The sequence below is a fragment of the Drosophila suzukii genome, chromosome X, assembly GCF_043229965.1.
Source record: "Drosophila suzukii chromosome X, CBGP_Dsuzu_IsoJpt1.0, whole genome shotgun sequence".
In the NCBI taxonomy this organism is placed as follows: domain Eukaryota; kingdom Metazoa; phylum Arthropoda; class Insecta; order Diptera; family Drosophilidae; genus Drosophila; species Drosophila suzukii.
The window spans coordinates 15,187,323-15,202,738 of record NC_092084.1 but is presented as its reverse complement, the minus strand read 5'-3'; the positions used below and the strand labels follow the sequence as shown (position 1 = coordinate 15,202,738).

At 38.6% G+C, this 15,416-nt stretch overlaps 2 protein-coding genes across 4 annotated transcripts; one reads left to right on the top strand and one right to left on the bottom strand.

Annotated features, from left to right (window-relative positions):
- Window positions 1-768: 768 nt before the first annotated feature.
- On the bottom strand, window positions 769-14,040 carry LOC108019212 (glycine, alanine and asparagine-rich protein). Of its 3 annotated transcripts, XM_017087009.4 has the most exons (5): window positions 13,903-14,032; window positions 12,725-13,102; window positions 10,589-10,659; window positions 9,679-10,507; window positions 769-1,830 (listed from the first exon to the last, which is right to left on the bottom strand). In XM_017087009.4, exons 2-5 carry the CDS (start codon window positions 12,780-12,782, stop codon window positions 863-865), a joined length of 1,926 nt encoding a protein of 641 aa, XP_016942498.3. In that variant the 5' UTR covers window positions 12,783-13,102; window positions 13,903-14,032; the 3' UTR covers window positions 769-862. The 3 variants fall into 3 exon arrangements, with proteins under 3 accessions (XP_016942498.3, XP_065723804.2, XP_065723805.2); XM_065867732.2 differs by having other exon boundaries at window positions 9,679-10,659; window positions 13,903-14,040; XM_065867733.2 differs by lacking the exon at window positions 13,903-14,032 and having other exon boundaries at window positions 9,679-10,659; window positions 12,725-13,124.
- On the top strand, window positions 2,479-4,213 carry LOC136117298 (uncharacterized). Its single transcript, XM_070997227.1, has 3 exons — window positions 2,479-2,684; window positions 2,780-2,857; window positions 2,913-4,213. The coding sequence occupies exons 1-3, from the start codon at window positions 2,536-2,538 to the stop codon at window positions 4,186-4,188; spliced, it is 1,503 nt and encodes a 500-aa protein (XP_070853328.1). The 5' UTR covers window positions 2,479-2,535; the 3' UTR covers window positions 4,189-4,213.
- Window positions 14,041-15,416: the final 1,376 nt, after the last annotated feature.

The window sequence follows — 15,416 nt, the reverse complement described above, 5'->3', positions numbered from 1 at the left end:
CTTCAAGGCGGGACGACGAGTGGTTGAAGTACACGTACTCAAAGTTATCGTTTATCGAGGAGGAGGACGATGAGGAGGAGCTCCTGGATGAAGTGCCATTTTGGGGGCGTGGCTGCCAGCGCTGCAAGCGAATCTGTTGCTGGGCACGTTGGCGAACTAGGGGTATTAAATATATGGGCTTTAATAGGAATATCAAAAATTTATCAAAAGTGACTTTTGTGCAATACTCCATATCTCCAAACAATGTGCTTTCTCTTTCATTTTGAACCTAGATAAAATGTGAGTTGAATGAGATCCATAATACATAATACATAAAATATTTCAGACTTCAACTTCCTTAAATCTTTTTACGCATAAAAAGAAGCATTTGATTTTCTATAAATTTAATTTATAGTTTAAAATAAATTATTCTGTTATTAAAATATATATTTTATATTATGTTATGTTAACTGAAATAATAAATTCAAAATATTTAAAATGTGAATTTGATCTCATTGAATATGCCAATATGCAATTTTTTTTATAATTTAAAGAGTGAAATTGATCTTTTAAAAATATTAATATGCTATATCTTAAGTTAAACTTCATGATCTTAATATTCAAATCAAAATAATATTTTTCATGCACAAGAAAGAATTTTTAAAAAGATGAAAGTCTACTTGTTTGCATTAAATTTTTAAAAATATTAAAATTAATTATAAAAAATATGCAGGAAGTGTAACTGGTGCTGTGAAAAAAAACCCAATAACGTGGTGCTAAAAAATGTGGTTTAAATTAAGAAAATGCATTTTTATTCTCGTGCTTTTCGTGGGTGACAAAAAAAAGGGGGTGTGTTGTTTTAAAGGAGAGTTATTGTCTAAAACTAACGTCCGTAGAATCCGAAGCCGCCAAAGCCGCCGAAAGCGTTGCTGTTGGCACCACCGCCGCCGAAGCCACCGGCATTGGCACCCGAATTGGCACCACCGCCGCCTCCGAATCCACCGCCATTGGCGCCCGCATTGGCTCCTGCACCACCGCCGAAACCACCGGCATTGGCACCAGAGTTGGCACCACCACCGCCCCCAAAGGCTCCCGCTCCCGCTCCCGCACCTCCGGCACCACCGGCATTCGCATTGGCATTCGCATTGGCCGACTGGCCATTCTGGGCGGTGGCGGTGGCGCTGCTGGAGGCCGAGTTGGACACGTATCCATTGGGACCCTGCTGGCTGCTCGTCTGGGCATTCGTCGAGGCGGAGGCGTCTCCCTGGCCATTGTTGCCCTGGTAGATGCTCTGGCTATTGGCATCACTGGTGGCGTCCTGGCTGTTGCCATCCTTCACCACCTTTGAGTTCGTGTTGGCCGTGTTGGTGGAGGAGCCGTACTTATTGTTGTTCGTCGCGGTGGAGCCACTGTTCGAGGAGTAGGTATCCTGGTTGCCCTGCTGGGTGTGCTGGGTGTTGGCATTCGCACTGGAGGCCTGCTGTTCGCCCGGCCTGAAGTTCAGCGCCTGACTCTGCGAGTTCTGGTCACTCTCGTAGCCCCCGTTGGCCGTCTGACCCTGGTGGGTGTTGGTGTTCGCCGAGGTCACCTGGCCACTGCTGCCGTCCTGGGCCAGGTTGGAGCCGATGGAGCTGCTGCCCGTGTTGCCGTTGCTGGCGTGGTTCTGGGTGGAGGCCTGCTGGTTGAACCCGGGTCCTCCCTGGGCATTCGCATTGCCATGCGCCTGGTTCTTGTTGTTCTTCTTCTTCTGGTGCTGCTGCTGTTGTGGCTGCTGGTAGAAGCCACCGTACTCGGGAGCCTGGCCAAAGCCGGGTCCTCCTCCGAAACCGCCTCCTCCGCCGAATTCCGAACCTGAGTGGGTTACAGAATAGTTTGAAATGTGAGAAACTCTGGGATGAAGAGGGCTTTTTGAGAGCTACATTAAATAGTAATAGAGTGTACAAGTGCTAAGAAATACATGTGGCACATACTACGTACGAGTAACATTTTAAAATATAATTTATAAAACGCCGTGTTGTGGTATCTTCCATATGGGTATACAATTTTCTATTGTTTATAATAAGAAAATATATAAAATTTTCATAAACTCTTAAAAAACTTATCGTGATACGACGGCGTACAAAATTCGACTTTCAAGCGTCAACATTTTCAACAAATATATCGGGTTGCTGCGTTAGCAATTATCGTTCTATAAAACATATCTGCTGAAACCCGTAGTTGTCACCCTGTTACCTTAAAAAGCCATTGCAACTCAGAAACATTTTAGTATCACTACTAAGCAATATTTGATTTAATGCTAATACTTGATTTAGGCACTTACTTATAATGAAAAATAAGGAAGAATAATATATTATTGCAAATATTAAATAAGATAAAGTAAATGGAATAGGTTTAATTGAAAACCCTTTACGATAGGTCTTATCGAACGACAATTGCTAACGCAGCAACCCTGTAGATTTGTTGGGAAATTTGACGCCTGACAGTTCAGTAAGATTTATTTAATTGTTTGATTTTAGGTTGTAGATATCGTCGTGCACTGAATTTTTTTCTTACAAAATGCCGGGTCTATTGGTAACCAAATCCGATTCGAATCGCGAAGGACATGCTAAATCGAAGGACGGTGAAGATAAAGGTGAATTGGCAAGCGGCTATGTAATCCCAACCAAGCGCATACGTCTATCTGAGCCAGTCGAGCCTATTAACAGGTAGGGACGCACATAGAATTTAATTTAACGCTGAACAGCCAGAATGTTTTCTGAACTTACTCATGCGTTTCCTTAAATTTATTTCCGATACTCAGGACCCTACTTCCTGTAGAAGCTCCAGAAATAAATGAGCCCTTAAAAACAGACCCCTCCTCGGAACTTCTTTCGTCCTGGTAAGCCATCTTTAGTAAACTAGGTAAACAATTCAATTTTTAAAACCCGTTTTAGTGCCCCGATTTCAGAAGAAATGCCCGACAATTTTTGTCTTGAAGGTGTTGTATTGAATTCTGGCATCCAGAGCAACCCTGTCTCCATCCACATGAAATCCGACGCGGAGCTCATGCCACCTCCAAAATCATGTATTGTTCCTAAAGCCCGACCTAAAATGAATGCTGTGGAGTCGCACGATGAAATAATCGCGGAATCTGTAGACGACAAATCCAAAGACTACGAAGAGCCAGTTCGCGAAATCCAGTTATACGATTTTACGCCAGTACGTTTGAAATCAATCCCGCCCAGGCCCCAAGACGAGGCCGCAACTCAGGAGTGGCTGCAGCAATGCAGTACTACCATTTCCGACCAACTGCTACTTCTAGTTATTAAGGAGAGTGCCAAGCCCGTTGATTTCGAAGGGGAGGTACCCAAGGAGCACATAGTGCCCCGAAGGTCGGGAAAGTCTGGAATCGTAGTGGGTGCCGCGAAAAAACCTTGGCACGTTAGCTACCTACTTCGCAATGGAGACGTAGAGGAGAGCATGGATTATTATGTGTGGAAGTACAAGGATCCCGAGGCCGAACGACTTCTTGCCCAGTGGAGCCAGCTATATGGCTCCGAGTCGGCGAAGGAGTTATACAGAACGTTGGTGCTTGCACCCTTGCCAGTTCGTCAGGAGCAGATCCTCCAGAAGTCAGGGATTCCAAGAAGCCAAAGCGAGCCCTTGCGCTTGCTCATTGAAATGAAGATCTGCAGAGTGTTTTGTACCCTGCAGATTCACAGACAAGTGGATCTTGAAATCGCTGTGAGGAACCTCGACAACGCCGTCTACAGAAGCGACGTAGGAGTAATCGAAGTTCGCTTCGAGGACCCCCAGATAGGCTGGATTTGGGCCGACGGCACAGTCATGATTGTAAATGGTGAAAGCAAGGCCGTTTTAGCCGAAGCCCTACAGAAGATCGTGGGCAAAACCATGGGCACGGAGAATTTCAATCTCGATACCTGCCACAAACTGCTACACTTGCGTCTCTTCTCCGGTGCCTACTTCCCCTGGAGCGTTGATTTGCAGGAGTTCAGTAAGGCCCACTCTCTTTCTTCGGAACTATTCCTTCATGAGACGAACTCTGCCCACTATGTGAACAAGAATATGCCCGGAGTGTCGGCTGCACTCTATGAGTCCGGATTGGCCACCGTTAACGCAATGAACACTACTGAGGGTGACGAAATGATGAAGCAATTGTACCTGCTTTCGAAGAGTTATCGAAAGCCCGAAATCGAAACTGTTAAATAAAGAATTCATTTACATAATTCTGAGTGGAAACAAATTCTAGCCTCGTTGTTCATCATATTCGTTTCTACACAGAGAAAAAATGGAACAATACCCGTTTGATATTGTCTCCTCAATTTTTACATATAACTTTTTTCATATCAAATTGATACTCATTCAAATCAATTTGAAATAAAATCATATCTATTGCAAATGTTGGTCTGAACCCGTATCATATTGATATTAATTATGTGGAAAAACATTTTTTAAGTTAACAATACATATTTGTTTTTAAAAACCTGTCAACCGGCTATATTTAAGAACTCCTTTAAAAATATAACTTATACGACAGGTAGCCACGGATTTTTTGGGCGAAAAAAAATATTTCGATTTTAGGCAAGAACACCATTTGTTTTGGCGGTTATTAAGCCGTAGCACAGCCAAATCAAGGCGTACAGCTAAAAGACCGACTGTTTTGAACAGCTTGCTAAATATGCTAACGATCCCAATCATTTTAAGAAAAATTTAATTTTTGACCCATTTTCGCATTTTTTGTAAGGGGGTGCATCGTCTTTTTTTCGAAAAATGGCAAAAATTAAAAAATTTCTAGGTTTGAGTGCCAATAGATTGGAAATTAAACTACGAATCCAACGAGGTATGACATTCCTCGATCTGACGCTTATTTTCTTTATAGCAGCCAAAAAAATAATTTTGTATGGCGAAAAAATGGGATTCAGATCTTGTCAAAAATACGATATTCAATTTTTCGCCAAAAAACCGATTTTTTTTCCAGTTTTTCAATCGCAGTTTGGCCAAATCAAGGCGTACAGCTAAAAGAACGACTGTTTTGAACAGCTTGCTAAATATGCTAACGATCCCAATCATTTTAAGGAAAATTTAATTTTTGACCCATTTTCGCATTTTTTGTAAGGGGGTGCATCGTCTTTTTTTCGAAAAATGGCAAAAATTAAAAATTCCCAGGTTTGGATGGCAATGGATTGGAAATTAAACTGCGAATCCAACGAGGTATGACATTCCTCGATCTGACGCTTATTTTCTATATAGCAGCCAAAAAACTAATTTTTTATGGCGAAAAAATGGGATTCAGATCTTGTCAAAAATACGATATTCAAATTTTCGCCAAAAAACCGATTTTTCTTTCCAGTTTTTCAATCGCAGTTTGGCCAAATCAAGGCGTACAGCTAAAAGAACGACTGTTTTGAACAGCTTGCTAAATATGCTAACGATCCCAATCATTTTAAGAAAAATTTAATTTTTGACCCATTTTCGCATTTTTTGTAAGGGGGTGCATCGTCTTTTTTTCGAAAAATGGCAAAAATTAAAAAATTTCTAGGTTTGAGTGCCAATAGATTGGAAGTTAAACTACGAATCCAACGAGGTATGACATTCCTCGATCTGACGCTTATTTTCTTTATAGCAGCCAAAAAACTAATTTTGTATGGCGAAAAAATGGGATTCAGATCTTTTCAAAAATACGATATTCAAATTTTCGCCAAAAAACCGATTTTTCTTTCCAGTTTTTCCATCGCAGTTTGGCCAAATCAAGGCGTACAGCTAAAAGAACGACTGTTTTGAACAGCTTGCTAAATATGCTAACGATCCCAATCATTTTAAGGAAAATTTAATTTTTGACCCATTTTCGCATTTTTTGTAAGGGGTGCATCGTCTTTTTTTCGAAAAATGGCAAAAATTAAACAATTTCTAGGTTTGAGTGCCAATAGTTTGGAAATTGAACTACGAATCCAACGAGGTATGACATTCCTCGATCTGACGCTTATTTTCTTTATAGCAGCCAAAAAACTAATTTTTTATGGCGAAAAAATGGGATTCAGATCTTTTCAAAAATACGTCATTCAAATTTTCGCCAAAAAACCGATTTTTCTTTCCAGTTTTTCAATCGCAGTTTGGCCAAATCAAGGCGTACAGCTAAAAGACCGACTGTTTTGAACAGCTTGCTAAATATGCTAACGATCCCAATCATTTTAAGAAAAATTTAATTTTTGACCCATTTTCGCATTTTTTGTAAGGGGGTGCATCGTCTTTTTTTCGAAAAATGGCAAAAATTAAAAAATTTCTAGGTTTGAGTGCCAATAGATTGGAAATTAAACTACGATTCCAACGAGGTATGACATTCCTCGATCTGACCCTTATTTTCTTTATAGCAGCCAAAAAACTAATTTTGTATGGCGAAAAAATGAAATTCAGATCTTGTCAAAAATACGATATTCAAATTTTCGCCAAAAAACCGATTTTTCTTTCCAGTTTTTCAATCGCAGTTTGGCCAAATCAAGGCGTACAGCTAAAAGAACGACTGTTTTGAACAGCTTGCTAAATATGCTAACAATCCCAATCATTTTAAGAAAAATTTAATTTTTGACCCATTTTCGCATTTTTTGTAAGGGGGTGCATCGTCTTTTTTTCGAAAAATGGCAAAAATTAAAAAATTTCTAGGTTTGAGTGCCAATAGATTGAAAATTAAACTACGAATCCAACGAGGTATGACATTCCTCGATCTGACGCTTATTTTCTTTATAGCAGCCAAAAAACTAATTTTTTATTGCGAAAAAATGGGATTCAGATCTTGTCAAAAATACGATATTCAAATTTTCGCCAAAAAACCGATTTTTCTTTCCAGTTTTTCCATCGCAGTTTGGCCAAATCAAGGCGTACAGCTAAAAGAACGACTGTTTTGAACAGCTTGCTAAATATGCTAACGATCCCAATCATTTTAAGGAAAATTTAATTTTTGACCCATTTTCGCATTTTTTGTAAGGGGTGCATCGTCTTTTTTTCGAAAAATGGCAAAAATTAAAAAATTTCTAGGTTTGAGTGCCAATAGTTTGGAAATTGAACTACGAATCCAACGAGGTATGACATTCCTCGATCTGACGCTTATTTTCTTTATAGCAGCCAAAAAACTAATTTTTTATGGCGAAAAAATGGGATTCAGATCTTTTCAAAAATACGATATTCAAATTTTCGCCAAAAAACCGATTTTTCTTTCCAGTTTTTCAATCGCAGTTTGGCCAAATCAAGGCGTACAGCTAAAAGACCGACTGTTTTGAACAGCTTGCTAAATATGCTAACGATCCCAATCATTTTAAGAAAAATTTAATTTTTGACCCATTTTCGCATTTTTTGTAAGGGGTGCATCGTCTTTTTTTCGAAAAATGGCAAAAATTAAAAAATTTCTAGGTTTGAGTGCCAATAGTTTGGAAATTGAACTACGAATCCAACGAGGTATGACATTCCTCGATCTGACGCTTATTTTCTTTATAGCAGCCAAAAAACTAATTTTTTATGGCGAAAAAATGGGATTCAGATCTTTTCAAAAATACGATATTCAAATTTTCGCCAAAAAACCGATTTTTCTTTCCAGTTTTTCAATCGCAGTTTGGCCAAATCAAGGCGTACAGCTAAAAGAACGACTGTTTTGAACAGCTTGCTAAATATGCTAACGATCCCAATCATTTTAAGGAAAATTTAATTTTTGACCCATTTTCGCATTTTTTGTAAGGGGTGCATCGTCTTTTTTTCGAAAAATGGCAAAAATTAAAAAATTTCTAGGTTTGAGTGCCAATAGATTGGAAATTAAACTACGAATCCAACGAGGTATGACATTCCTCGATCTGACGCTTATTTTCTTTATAGCAGCCAAAAAACTAATTTTTTATGGCGAAAAAATGGGATTCAGATTTTTTCAGAAATACGATATTCAAATTTTCGCCAAAAAACCGATTCTTCTTTCCAGTTTTTCAATCGCAGTTTGGCCAAATCAAGGCGTACAGCTAAAAGACCGACTGTTTTGAACAGCTTGCTAAATATGCTAACGATCCCAATCATTTTAAGAAAAATTTAATTTTTGACCCATTTTCGCATTTTTTGTAAGGGGGTGCATCGTCTTTTTTTCGAAAAATGGCAAAAATTAAAAAATTTCTAGGTTTGAGTGCCAATAGATTGGAAATTAAACTACGATTCCAACGAGGTATGACATTCCTCGATCTGACCCTTATTTTCTTTATAGCAGCCAAAAAACTAATTTTGTATGGCGAAAAAATGAAATTCAGATCTTGTCAAAAATACGATATTCAAATTTTCGCCAAAAAACCGATTTTTCTTTCCAGTTTTTCAATCGCAGTTTGGCCAAATCAAGGCGTACAGCTAAAAGAACGACTGTTTTGAACAGCTTGCTAAATATGCTAACGATCCCAATCATTTTAAGAAAAATTTAATTTTTGACCCATTTTCGCATTTTTTGTAAGGGGGTGCATCGTCTTTTTTTCGAAAAATGGCAAAAATTAAAAAATTTCTAGGTTTGAGTGCCAATAGAATGGAAATTAAACTACGAATCCAACGGGGTATGACATTCCTCGATCTGACGCTTACTTTCTTTATAGCAGCCAAAAAACTGATGTTTTATGGCGAAAAAATGGGATTCAGATCTTGTCAAAAATACGATATTCAAATTTTCGCCAAAAAACCGATTTTTCTTTCCAGTTTTTCAATCGCAGTTTGGCCAAATCAAGGCGTACAGCTAAAAGACCGACTGTTTTGAACAGCTTGCTAAATATGCTAACGATCCCAATCATTTTAAGAAAAATTTAATTTTTGACCCATTTTCGCATTTTTTGTAAGGGGTGCATCGTCTTTTTTTCGAAAAATGGCAAAAATTAAAAAATTTCTAGGTTTGAGTGCCAATAGTTTGGAAATTGAACTACGAATCCAACGAGGTATGACATTCCTCGATCTGACGCTTATTTTCTTTATAGCAGCCAAAAAACTAATTTTTTATGGCGAAAAAATGGGATTCAGATCTTTTCAAAAATACGATATTCAAATTTTCGCCAAAAAACCGATTTTTCTTTCCAGTTTTTCAATCGCAGTTTGGCCAAATCAAGGCGTACAGCTAAAAGACCGACTGTTTTGAACAGCTTGCTAAATATGCTAACGATCCCAATCATTTTAAGAAAAATTTAATTTTTGACCCATTTTCGCATTTTTTGTAAGGGGTGCATCGTCTTTTTTTCGAAAAATGGCAAAAATTAAAAAATTTCTAGGTTTGAGTGCCAATAGTTTGGAAATTGAACTACGAATCCAACGAGGTATGACATTCCTCGATCTGACGCTTATTTTCTTTATAGCAGCCAAAAAACTAATTTTTTATGGCGAAAAAATGGGATTCAAATCTTTTCAGAAATATGATATTCAAATTTTCGCCAAAAAACCGATTTTTCTTTCCAGTTTTTCAATCGCAGTTTGGCCAAATCAAGGCGTACAGCTAAAAGACCGACTGTTTTGAACAGCTTGCTAAATATGCTAACGATCCTAATCATTTTAAGGAAAATTTAATTTTTTACCCATTTTCGCATTTTTTGCGAAAAAAATGGTGCATAAAATAGAGGGGCTGGAAAACAAATGAATTTCTTTAAAAATATAACAGTATCAAAGGCATAAAAATCTATAGTATTTAATATAAAATAATCAAAAACTCACCTCCGAAGCCGGGACCACCTCCGAAACCGCCAAACCCGCCGAACTGCCTCCTCGGCCTGTCCAGAAGACCCACACCAAAGGGTCCTGGTCGTGGGGCGAAACCGCCACCGGGATAACCGAAGGGCACGAACTGGGCCCTCCGCTTGGGCCTTGGCCTGTTCTGGCGCACCACCCGCTGGAAGGGACCGCCGAATACCTGGCCATTGGTGGCCGCATTGCCTCCGAATCCGCCAGTGGAGGCCGAGGTCTGGCCCCGTCTGGTTTTGCCAAAGGCATTCGAATTGGAGCGCGTGTCGGTGACGGTGACTCCGCCATACTTCTGGGTATTCGACTGCGTGTTACTGCTCGATCCCGCCTTGGCGCCCTTGCCCTGGGCATTCACCTGGGCCTGCGACAGGGTGTTCGTTGGGTTGGGCACATTCCGGTCCAGGTCGAGATTGAGGAGGCCCAGACCCAGGCGGAGGTCACCGTCGGCACCGCGCTGCAGTCCAAAGCCATTCTGGAGATTCTGCGGCGACAGGGAGGCGCCCAGGCCCACGTTACCGATCCGGAACTGATCGGCAATGCCCTGTGACACCTGGCCATTGGCATTCGTCCTGGTTCTGGTCAGGGTATTGCCCAACTGCAGGCCACCCAGATCCACATCCCTCGTCTGCGCCTGGCTGTTGGTCACCAGCCGCTGGCCATTCTGCTTGGTCACCGCCCGCGAGTTGGACAGACCCTGGGTGTACTCCAGGTTGTTCCCGAAGTCCACCTGCCGCTCGTAGGCATTCGTGTTCGCCTTGGAGACGGATCCCTGTCGCTGGCGGGGCTGCTGGAACTGCTGGGGCTGTTGGTAATAGACCAGAGGTTGTTGTTGGTAAGCCTGCGGTTGGCGATACACCTGTTGGAACTGCGGTTGGCGATATACCTGTTGGTACTGCGGCTGGAACTGCGGCAGGAACTGCGGCTGCGGTCCAAAGCCCCCGAACTGCGCCTCAGCTGAAAAAAGAGTTACAAAATTATATTATAAATATATAGAAGTGAAAATGTGTATCACTTTTTGCTGGCGAACCTAGGAAATATGATTTTTTTCGCACACAACCGATTCAGTTAGCTGCACAGACAGGAAATAATAATAAATATCAATAAAATAAAATAATAACCAAAAACACTCACACAATCAATTAAAATATTTTCAGACAAAGAAAAACTATTTACACAAAGCAGAAAAAATATGGGCTTTAATATAAACATTTCGTATTTTTTAAGAGAAACTTCTTGCCACACTTTGCGTATACGTAATATTTAACGCTCATACGCCATGTTGTCCTTATTTCGAAAATACTTGCAAATTTTATTTTTTTTACTTATTATACATATTTCAGTCTAGTACTAAACTTAATAAGCAGAACGAGGTGTTTTTTTGTTATATTTTAAGTGTAGATTGTTTAACAAACTTGTACGTACTCGAGATGTTTTCTTAAAAAGGGACAATATTTTGATTATACATGTTATGAGCAAGGTAAAACGTTTTAATAACTTTATTTAAAAAGCCATTACAATTTTCATAAAGCACTTTGCTGTTCAAAACAGCTTCATAAAAAATTGCCAAGCACTAGCATGCAAATTCTAAGTAAATCCATCATTGGGGTAATCGGTTTTCGAGTTTCATGCAATTGTCAGTGGAAAAGACATTTCAACGTTTTTTACTTGCAACTAAAGCGAGCGTAAAAAAGTGGTAACAAACATCAGTGGAAAGTTCCGCAAGTTGCCCTGACAGCAGTCAAAAGTAAACAAAATCCCCCGAACACCATGCATTTATAATCTTTTCGCAAAACTTGTTCCACACATTTTATTCCATTCTACTTTATTCCTCGACACTTTCTGAGTATTGTTCGTTTTAAAATTTGTTAGATTGCACAGAAACGAAAGAGATGGCTGGCTGCGAGAAAGGGACGAAGGCTGGAAAGATCTCTAACTGGTTTTTGAGTGTACATCTCGAAAGATGGTGTTTATGTTAAAATGTCTAACAAAAGGGGGAGATATTGGCATCTCTGTCGTTCTCATAAGAATATTTTTTCTTGCATAAATTATAAATATTAATGATCTGAAAAATACCTATAATTAATCAATGTCGTTCATTGGCTCTACAAAAAGTTCATTTATGAACTTCAAAATTTGGTAAAACGATAATTTTAGGTCCTAAAGCCATAGACTAAAATACTAAAAAAATGTATATACTAAAATGTTAAGGTTTCTAGTCAGGCAAAGCTGTTATGTTTATGTACTGATACAAATATGTATAATCGAGTGATCCCCCGAAAGCGCAGATAATAATATGTGTATCTAATGTTAGTTAGCGAACATTTGTATTCCAAAATTTAGTACTATGATATTTCTAGGTCCTAAAAAATGTACTTAAATACTGAAAACAGTTTTCGTTGTTAATACTTAAAGAACTAAACCCTTAACATGGGTTCCCTGTGACATATATATTTACAAAATAGACTGATCCCTCGAAAGCGCAGATAATAATAGGAGTATCTATTGCTGATTAGCGAACATTTGTGTTTCGAAATCTAGTAATATAATATTTCTAGGTCCTTAAAAATGTATTTAAATACTGAAAACCCTTTTTGTCGTTAAGTTTGAAGTACTAAGCCCCCAACATGGGTTCCATGTCAGATATAAATGTACAAAATAGACTGATCCCCACGAAAGCGCAGATAATAAGCTTTAAAATGTGGTTGTAACATGGATAAGCCCTTAGACCTTTGATGCCTCCTTTTCCACATATGCTATCCCTTTCTTTGCCAATATTTCTGTCTCTTTCGCCTTTTGCAAAAGACTATTCACTGTTTTTCTGTTGACAATGCAACGCACGTAGGCGCAAAATCCAGCGATAATTTTGCAATTATTACTGTAATAACAAAGGCCCCGTGTGTGTTGGCCTTAATGTGGGTGCGTGTGGGTGCGTGTGTGTGCGTGGGGGTATATATCCTGTCATTATCCTGTCTATGCCCGATCCCCCGCAAATGCCGTGGCGTATTCGAAAAATATTTACCTTGCGGTTGACAAACTGCCAGCCAGCACACAATTAATCCAACAAATGCGTGTCGCATCCTGGCTTCGTATCCGTACTTCGTATCCGTACACTCCGTGTTCCGTATTTCGTACGCCTGTCCTCTGGGTCTTCCGCACTTTCCGTACTTTTCCCGTTACTCTGCAAATCCGTATTCCGCTGCCGTACTTTCGCTGTCTCGCTCGCACCTCAACCGGGTGGCTAATTTTCCGTTGCCGTTGCGAAAACAGCGCACGCAATGAGCGCGTTTTTGGCCGCTGGCCGACTTTTATTGTTTCTCCGCCGTGTTTTTTTTGCGGTGTCGCTGTTCAGTTTGTTGTTCCGCCGGTTCTTCGCCGCAGCTCTGCCTCTCTGGCCACACTGAAAAAAATAGAACTTGCCTCTGATTATTTTCAAGTATTAAATTATCACAAAAAATAAGATTTTAAATTATTTCAAAAGTCGAAAAAATAGTTAATGACTGTTTTGCACTGACAGTAATGTTTGAATATTAATGAATATATTATACCCACTATTTGTAAATCTTATTCAAAGGATGGTACATTTTTATTAACTGTAAAAAAAATGTCAGAAATAAATTTATTTTTTTTATGTAAATATAATTTTATCTCTCCATTCCAAATTATGTTTATGTTTTTGTATTAACTTGTTATAACCTTGTATTCATTTTCAAGATTTGTATACTTTATTTTGTTTATATATAAGAAATATGTTAACAGTAAATCAATCTAAGGCCTTTCTATAAGTTTTATATATTTTACTATTTATTATTTAGTCGTTTTATCTTGTCTTGTCTTTATCTGTCTATTCTAAAATATGTTGTATAGTTTTTAATTAACTTTTTATTAAATTTTAAATATTTTGTACATTTTATTTGGTTTATATTTAGGAACTATGTGAATAGAAAAAAATCTTAGGCATGCAAACGCCTACTTTTATCTCTTTTACTATTTATTATTTAGTCGTATTTTTATTTTTAATCAATTTAGTTTTCTTTTCAGCATGTTATCTTGCATTTATAATTATGGAAAACTGAAATACATTTAAAACTTAATGGAAATAGGAATACATCTTACTTATGAGCAATAAGCAACTGTTAGTTCCTGCATTTCTTATAAAGGACACTTTTTACATAACCATCACAAAAACAAAAATATTACCAATTATAGGCTGTTTTTCTCCGTGTACCTGTCTTGATTTTTCTTGTTTTCAACCGTTTTCGGAGAGCGCGGTGGAAGTTGTTGGGCGTCGGACGTTCCGATTCGTTCTAAACCCCGATGCCGGTTTGCTAATCGGGCTTTAAACTAATCAATAATTAACGTCCGACTTGACGCCCAACCGTCAATATGCCTATTGTTCGATGCGACAGACCCCCAAAAAAGAACCGAAATCACGTTTAACTCGTTTCGGGCAACAATAAACAAACACTGATCACTTTTCGATGTTGGTTTTTTCCTGTCCCGATCACAAGTTCGAATAGGTATCTATCTTTTTTTTTGGGCCTCCCCGCCTCATTAGATGGTTTCTCTTTCGCGGGGGATTTTTGGCACGGGAGAAAGGTTTACTGATTATCCGGGCATATATTTGAATTACTTAAAAGTCTTCATTGGACAGAGAAAGCCAGCCGGTGAAATGGTGTTTAGATAAGCGGTAGTTAATCTGTTAAGCACCTGGTCTTAATATTTTTAATATTTATGAATATATTTTAAAGGTTTTCCAAACGTATTTAAAAGGGTTACCAAGCTTCGTATTATAAAGCTATTGAAGTAGGAAAGGTTTTTAGAAATATATTTATTATATTAAATATGCAATGCAGAATAGTTTCCTTAAGCTATAATAATCATTCAAATTGTCATGCAAAAGTGTGAAATGACTTCGCAAATGACACACAAATTCTGGCTAATGCCGTGTTTATAAGAATCTCGCTTGAAACACCCCATAAATAAACCCGACAAATTTGTTTGCTAGATCATCTCAATGACTCTAATTTTTCTGGGTGATTCCCATCGACCTTAGCACAAGTGGCTATTCGAATGAATCCCCGGCTCAAAGTTTCGGTTTTGATTTCCGCTGAGCATCTGCCACTTCATGGTCAAGTTTTGAACTTCAAATGAACGCGCTGTAGGTCAATTGGAATTCGCTCGTTGGGCGCCACGTTTTCAGCCCCTCTTACCGCTTTTTTTGGACATCTGCCACCCTCCTTTTGGCCACTTGTAACCCCCTTTAAGCCCCTCCAAGCTGGCAGCCTCCACATTTGGTCAGCAAACAGGCAAACAAATAGAAGCATCAACAAAAAACCCGTCTTAACTCTTCTTTTTTGTATTTGTTAATGTTTTCTTTTATTGACAAAAGTTTTTAGCGCTCTTTTCGGGTGGAAGGGGCTAGAAAAAACCCGTCCTAAGAACAACGTTTGTGAGTGTGTGGAATAATATTAAGCCAGCGGGTTCTAATTAATGAACTTGTAGATACGTATATTTCGGGTGGGCAGCTTCCCTTTATGAATTAATTAAGTTGCTAATGACAAGCAAAACAATGGGACTTACAGGTTATACAGTGGGTGTGTTTAAAATATTAGAAAATATTAATTCAAATAATTATATTTTTAAAAAGAGTTTTCAACAAGTTTTCTAAAAATATTAAATATTAAATGAACATTATTGTATTAAATTATTAA

Bases quoted from the DNA above. Each gene is read 5' to 3' on its own strand.
- LOC136117298 (XM_070997227.1), top strand. From the start codon at position 2,536: ATGCCGGGTCTATTGGTAACCAAATCCGATTCGAATCGCGAAGGACAT. The intron at 2,685-2,779 runs GTAGGGACGCAC...TCCGATACTCAG, and splicing joins CCAGTCGAGCCTATTAACAG to GACCCTACTTCCTGTAGAAG. The intron at 2,858-2,912 runs GTAAGCCATCTT...AACCCGTTTTAG, and splicing joins TCGGAACTTCTTTCGTCCTG to TGCCCCGATTTCAGAAGAAA.
- LOC108019212 (XM_065867732.2), bottom strand. From the start codon at position 12,782: ATGCGACACGCATTTGTTGGATTAATTGTGTGCTGGCTGGCAGTTTGT. The intron at 10,660-12,724 runs GTAAATATTTTT...CTCTTTTTTCAG, and splicing joins GGCAGTTTGTCAACCGCAAG to CTGAGGCGCAGTTCGGGGGC. The intron at 1,831-9,678 runs GTGAGTTTTTGA...TAACCCACTCAG, and splicing joins AGGTGGTCCCGGCTTCGGAG to GTTCGGAATTCGGCGGAGGA.